The following is a 7,500-nucleotide window of genomic DNA, read 5'->3' as shown; positions in this document are numbered from 1 at the left end:
TGTTGCTGTGACGTATTTTAGAATGTCGCAAAGAAGACAATGACAAGACAATGACCTTTTCCCCCAGTTCGGGTTGTACTTACACGTGTGTCGGACGCATAAAGCGTCCCTGAGCTTCTCTAACAGATTTTTTTTATTCGATAAATTATTTTTTTATATTCACAAAAAACGATCTAAATTTCCGATGAAATAATACTCACTGATTTGTGAAGGGGAAACCACCACCACCAACAACAACAACAACAACAACAACAACAACAACAACAACAACAACAACAACAACAACAACAACACCACCAACAAAGCTATTACGTCAACATTTAAAAAATCAGGAAAAAAGACAATTTTACAGAAACTTTCGATGTAAACCAAAAAGTTACTATGCGACGACACGAAAGAAAACACAAGTCTCGATCTTCAATGAACTCGAGTGCAATCTTGTCCCCCCACTTCACACAATCTTCAGAAACATTCATTTTCCACTTCCAATGTTGATGTCTGTCATGTTTTAGATCATGTGCTTTGCCGAAAAATATCGACCAATCAAAACCGTCCCCGAGCCCCAGGTCCCGTAACTGGTTCGCCGGATCTCTAGCCACGGCCTCCCAAATAAGGATATCCTACTACGCTGAAATACTAAAATGAACTTTCAAACGGCTACCCTCGCTTCGTTTTTCCTGATCGAAGGGGAGTATTTTCAATTCAAATAACCACATATGTATAATGTTTTGGATTCAGGCGATGATAACAAATATGATGCGATTGTTAAACCTGTTAGCGAAATGTCGATTTTCATGCCAATTTTAATGAATAAACTTATTGATGTAAGTTTTCGAGTTGACCGAGTCAAAGAATGTTTTACCAATATTGTAATCAAATTCATTGAAACAGGAGGTCGTGACAATACCGGATATAACGTCATCAAATACATTTATCGAACAAAAATGAGTTAAAATAATTGGGGATATCACCTGGAAGAAGTTATACGTAAAGTTGCATGCAAATCTGTCCAGTATAGTTTTCTTCAAATCCACACACACACACACACACATACATCACCACCACCCTCGTCTCGATTCCCTGTCTAGAGAAATACATTTTGTTAAATGCTGAGTAAATGTTAACAAGTCGCGTAAGGCGAAATAACAACATTTAGTCAAGCTGTCGAACTCACGAAATAAAACTGAACGCATTGCATTTTTTCCGCAAGACCGTACACTCGTAGCATCGTCTGTCCACCGCTCGTGGCAAAGGCAGTGAAATTAACAATCCAGAAAAGCGCGGTAGCGGTTGCGCTGATGAGGATAGCACGCTTTTCTATATCTCTATTCTTTTTAACTCTCTGAACGTGTTTTTAATCCAAACATATCATATCTATATGTTTTTGGAATCAGGAACGAACAAGGAATAAGACGAAATTGTTTTTAAATCGATTTCAGAAATTTAATTTTAATCATAATTTGTATATTTTTAATTTTCAGAGCTTGTTTTTAATCCGAATATAACATATTTATATGTTTTTGGAATCAGAAAATGATGAAGAATACGATAAACGTAATTTTGGATCGTTTTATAACAAAATAATTTTAATTACAATTTTTAGATTTTTAATGACCAAAGTCATTAAATAATTTTTAAGCCTCCAAGCTGAAATGCAATACCAAAGTCCGGCCTTCGTCGAAGATTGCTTGGCCAAAATTTCAATCAATTTTATTGAAAAATGAGGGTGTGACAGCGCCGCCTCAACTTTTACAAAATGCCGGATATGACGTCATCAAAAACATTTATCAAAAAAATGAAAAAAACGTCTGGGGATATCATATCCAGGAACTCTCATAAAAACTTTCATGAAGATCGGTCCAGTAGTTTAGTCTGAATCGCTCTACACACACACACACACACAGACACACACACATACACCACGACCCTCGTCTAGATTCCCCCCTCTATGTTAAAACATTTAGTCAAAACTTGACTAAATGTAATAAAAAAGGAAATTTTTAAGGTTTACTGAACATAGATCGCAAAAACAAAAAACAAAACTAGGGGGGCGGGGAAGGGGGGGGGGGGGGGGGCTACTTAACGAAGGGTGTACTAAAGCGAGGGGACGGGAGGGGGCGGGGTACGGGGGTGGGTGGGGGGGGGGGGGGGGGTGGGGGGTTACGGTTGCTAAACAAGATGACATCGCACCTGGAACAGATCATGAGCTTGAAGTGTTGCAGAGACTCGTCTAGAACTACAGGTACGACTTCAAATGACGCATCACCTACGTCATCAGTCACGCGGTATTTGACTTCAACCTGATACAGAAAGACAACAACACAATCTTTCACCGAAAGGAACACTTCTCGGTTGAATGATTCATCTTACGCACACACCTACAAAAACAAACGCACGAAAAAACAAGTCGCGTAAGGCGAAAATACAACATTTAGTCAAGTAGCTGTCGAACTCACAGAATGAAACTGAACGCAATGCCATTTTTCAGCAAGACCGTATACTCGTAGCATCGTCAGTCCACCGCTCATGGCAAAGGCAGTGAAATTGACAAGAAGAGCGGGGTAGTAGTTGCGCTAAGAAGGATAGCACGCTTTTCTGTACCTCTCTTTGTTTTAACTTTCTGAGCGTGTTTTTAATCCAAACATATCATATCTATATGTTTTTGGAATCAGGAACCGACAAGGAATAAGATGAAAGTGTTTTTAAATTGATTTCGACAATTTAATTTTAATAATAATTTTTATATATTTAATTTTCAGAGCTTGTTTTTAATCCAAATATAACATATTTATATGTTTTTGGAATCAGAAAATGATGGAGAATAAGATGAACGTAAATTTGGATCGTTTTATAAATTTTTATTTTTTTTTTACAATTTTCAGATTTTTAATGACCAAAGTCATTAATTAATTTTTAAGCCACCAAGCTGAAATGCAATACCGAAGTCCGGGCTTCGTCGAAGATTGCTTGACCAAAATTTCAATCAATTTGGTTGAAAAATGAGGGCATGACAGTGCCGCCTCAACTTTCACGAAAAGCCGGATATGACGTCATCAAAGAGATTTATCAAAAAAATGAAAAAAACGTTCGGGGATTTCATACCCAGGAACTCTCATGTCAAATTTCATAAAGATCGGTCCAGTAGTTTAGTCTGAATCGCTCTACACACACACACACACACGCACAGACACACACACATACACCACGACCCTCGTCTCGATTCCCCCCTCGATGTTAAAACATTTAGTCATAACTTGACTAAATGTAAAAACACGCGCAGGCACTCGCATGGACAGAGCTAAACGATCGCGCGAACAAACACACTGACAGTCCTACAGCTGAGACATGTGCACGCACAGAACTACAAACCCACACTCACCTCTCTCTCTCTCTCTCTCTCTCTCTCTCTCTCTCTCTCTCTCTCTCTCTCTTTATCTCTCTTCAATTCAATTCAATTCTCTCTCTCTCGCTCTATCTCTCTCTCTCTCTCTCTCTCTCTCTCTCTCTCTAAAGGGGTCAAGCACGATTAAACACTTCAAAGCGCAGCTTCGCAAATACCTGATGTCACGAACAGTTACATTCTAAAGCTGTTTCTAGCAAGAATGCATTGCTATCACTAACCTCTATATATTTTGTTGATGATGATAATGATGTCGACGATGATCATGATGATGATGATGAGGTTGTGGTTGTGTGTGTGTGTGTGTGTGTGTGTGTGTGTGTGTGTGTGTGTGTGTGTGTGTTGTGTATGTGTGTGTATGTACGTGCGTATATGTCTGTGTGTGTGTGCGCATATGTGTATGTGTGTGTGTATGTGTGTGTGTGTGTGTGTGTGTGTGTGTGTGTGTGTGTGAGTGTGTGTGTTGTATTGAGTGCGAACGTGACTGCAGGCATGCGGCGTGCGTGTGTGTGCGAGTCGACTTTTCTTTTCCTTTGTATTATATTGACATACATGTACATTTCAATGTTCTATCATGCATTATGTATTCGTATAGGTAATGTTGTAATTAGTAATACTGTATGATTGCGATTGACAATTGTCCTTTTATTGTCTTTTTTATGTCTTAGTTTAGCAGGGACAGATTGTAAGACTAGGCGTGAGCCTAAAATCTCCATCCTTGAGTAATAAAGTTCGTTCGTTCGTACGTTCGTTCTCTCTCTCTCTCTCTCTCTCTCTCTCTCTCTCTCTCTCTCTCTCTCTCTCTCTCTCTCTCTCTCTCTCTCTCTCTCTCTCTCTCTCTCTCTCTAAATTCTGTGATAATATTTCACCATTACTTGATGATTTTGAAATCATTCTCTCTCTCTCTTAATTCTGTGATAATATTTCATCATATATTCATAATGCATTTTGAAATGTCTTTTAAATGTTTGACATGTTAAAGGCACAGTAAGCCTCCCGTAAACCATCACAGATACTGTCAGGCTTTTACACACAGTACAAACACCCTTCCATTTGAACGCTCACCAAACGGGAACATTCTAGGTGCCCTCCGTAAAGAGCGAGCAATTTTCAAAGAATTAATTTTGCGGATTGTCTAGCAGACAATCGGACCGTGGTGCGTTTTGGCGCTAGACCTAACTTTTAAAATCTAAATAATAAATTGACAGCTTGTTACACAAACATTCTTAAATCATAAAAGAATTCTTTTTTCATCAAGACAAGATCAGTACAATTCGAAGTTTTGAAAGTTTGAAAAAAGAAAAGCCCAGAAGCAGGGTCACGCAAGGTCGTGGTTCTCGTAGCAGACGACGGTTTATGCCTATCGCCAGTTCCTCTGAACAGTCAAAAGCCATCGCTAGAGTTCTTGTGAACCACAGCCGTTTGTTTTGTGCATAGTCAGAGGTACTTAATAACGTGCTATTGCAGATAAGCTCACAGCGAGTCGCATTTTTCTAACTGACGACTACATTGTGAAAAAGGGAAACTTGATCACACGGGTTCACGATAAACCACGCAAAAATAAATTCTTTGAAATTTGCTCGCTCTTTACGGAGGGCACCTAGGATGTTCTCAAGCGGTGAGTGTTTGAATGAAAGGGTGTTTGTACTGTGTGTAAAAGACTGACAGTATCTGTGATGGTTTACGGGAGGATTACTGTGCCTTTAATTATGTAAATTATATTGTATTTTAAAAAAAGCATGTTGACATTGCTTATTCTGTTACCCTCGATAAATAAAGTTCAATTCAATTCAATTCTCTCTCTCTCTCTCTCTCTCTCTCTCTCTCTCTCTCTCTCTCTCTCTCTCTCTCTCAATTCAATTCAATTCGCTCTCTCTCTCAATTCAATTCAATTCAATTCAACTCTCTCCCTCTCTCTCTCTCTCTCTCTCTGTTTCTCTCTCTGTCTCTGTCTTTCTCTGTCTCTCTGTCTCTCTCTCTGCACAATGAGGTACGGGATACCCAGACCCTTTTACCACTTACCTGAGAGAAGACCTTCCCCTGTCCAGAAGCCGTGAAGTTAGTCATCTGGTCTTGGCTCAGCCACTAATACACGAGTAAAAAAACCAGAACATTTAACCATAAGATATCATCTCTTCATAGGAAGAACATAACTCCATAAATTGTTGCATATTTCAACTGATGAAGTGGGACTGATTTTCCGTGAAAAACTTGTATTTCAGGTTCTATATACAAGTTTTAGCAGCGTCGGTGGTCCCCGTAACAAACGCTTGTAAACACGTTTTCTTTTTCTTTTTGCAAACAAAATAACAGAATCCATAACATCATCTGCATTAAAATGTTTGATACATCCAAAACAAATCATTTCTTCTCAAAACAAAAATGTACTCAACGGAGTTCAACTGCAGACCTGGGAACCCCAGTTTTGTTTTTGGAGTATTCTCAAACAAAATTGGCGTATTTTCAGAAAAATTAGTGTACTCCACACAACATTTGAACATCGATGATTCAAACATGCTTCGCACGATTCCGTTGCACCGGTAATTAAGTTTACCAATACATTTAAAACAAATGCTTCTTTCAATGTTTAATGACAGAAGCTGTAATCAATGATTAAATGCCGAGTTATAAAGTTATTTTCAATCATTAAAAAATACACAGTAAATATACAGGAATGACAGGGATGCGCTTGTGAAGAAAAGTAGGAACTTTTCTCGTCGTATTTGTTTTTTTTTTCAACCGACCGCACTGATCGTATTTTGGACAAAAAGGCGTACAAAATATGGAGAAATCGTATGGGTTCCCAGGTATGCAACTGCTATTCAACAGCTTTACCCAGTAACTTCAGTTCTCCTTCATGTGTACCCACGACACTCACCCGCCCATTGCGTGTGTCGGAGAGAGCGGTTCCCAAGCGCAGGTCGGTGATGTTAGCTGGCTTGTGGTCACTGTAGGTCAGGAGGGCTTCTGTCGCCACAATGGTGTCCTGAGCAAACACAAGGGAAGCCCTCCTTTTAAGATCCCCATTTTTTTTAACATTTAGTCAAGTTTTGACTAAATGTTTTAACATGGAGGGGGAATCGAGATGAGGGTCGTGGTGTATGTGTGTGTGTGTGTGTGTGTGTGTGTGTGTGTGTGTGTGTGTCTGTCTGTCTGTGCGTGTGTGTGTGTGTAGAGCGATTCAGAGTAAACTACTGGACCGATCTTTAAAAAAATTGACATGAGAGTTCCTGGGTATGATATCCCCAGACGTTTTTTCATTTTTTTCGATAAATGTCTTTGATGACGTCATATCCGGCTTTTTGTAAAAGTTGAGGCGGCACTGTCACACCCTCATTTTTTAATCAAATTGATTGAAGTATTTGTAAAGCAATCTTCGACGAAGGCCGGACTTCGGTATTGCATTTCAGCTTGGTGGCTTAAAAATTAATTTATGACTTTGGTCATTAAAAATCTGAAAATTGTAATTAAAATTATTTTTTTATAAAACGATCCAAAACTACGTTTATCTTATTCTTCATCATTTTCTGATTCCAAAAACATATACATATGTTATATTTGGATTAAAAACAAGCTCTGAAAATTAAAAATATAAAAATTATGATTAACATTAAATGTCCGAAATCGATTTAAAAACAATTTCATCTTATTCCTTGTCCGTTCCTGATTCCAAAAACATATAGATATGATATTTTTGGATTAAAAACACGTTCAGAAAGTTAAAAAGAATAGAGATATAGAAAAGCGTGCTATCCTCCTCAGCGCAACCGCTACCGCGCTTTTCTGGATTGTTAATTTCACTGCTTTTGCCACGAGCGGTGGACAGACGATGCTACGAGTGTACGGTCTTGCGAAAAAAATGCAATGCGTTCAGTTTCATTCTGTGAGTTCGACTGAGCTTGACTAAATGTTGTATTTTCGCCTTACGCGACTTGTTTAGAATCGCTGTCGTTCTCCTTTCTTGATTACGTTTAGTCGCCTAATGTTTTCCGACAGATTGAGAATCGAGACGACGTTGGTGGTGGTGGTGGTGTGTGGATTGAGTGTGTGTGTGTGTGTGTGTGTGTGTGTGTGTGTGTGTGTGTGTGTGTGTGTGTGTG

General features: G+C 38.9%; 1 protein-coding gene across 1 annotated transcript in view; it reads right to left on the bottom strand.

Moving 5' to 3' along the window:
• Positions 1-7,500, bottom strand: part of LOC138968465 (CD109 antigen-like) — a 149,014-nt gene that overhangs the window by 3,153 nt on the left and 138,361 nt on the right. The window contains exons 31-33 of the mRNA XM_070341038.1: positions 6,279-6,386; positions 5,423-5,485; positions 2,191-2,300 (exon numbers count right to left, since the gene is read on the bottom strand). Coding sequence (XP_070197139.1) covers positions 2,191-2,300; positions 5,423-5,485; positions 6,279-6,386 — 281 coding nt within the window. The remainder of the gene's footprint in view (positions 1-2,190; positions 2,301-5,422; positions 5,486-6,278; positions 6,387-7,500) is intronic.

The sequence above is a fragment of the Littorina saxatilis genome, linkage group LG6 (genome assembly GCF_037325665.1).
Source record: "Littorina saxatilis isolate snail1 linkage group LG6, US_GU_Lsax_2.0, whole genome shotgun sequence".
NCBI lineage: Eukaryota > Metazoa > Mollusca > Gastropoda > Littorinimorpha > Littorinidae > Littorina > Littorina saxatilis.
The sequence above is the reverse complement of the archived record's forward strand: the minus strand, read 5'-3'. Positions and strand labels throughout refer to the sequence as shown.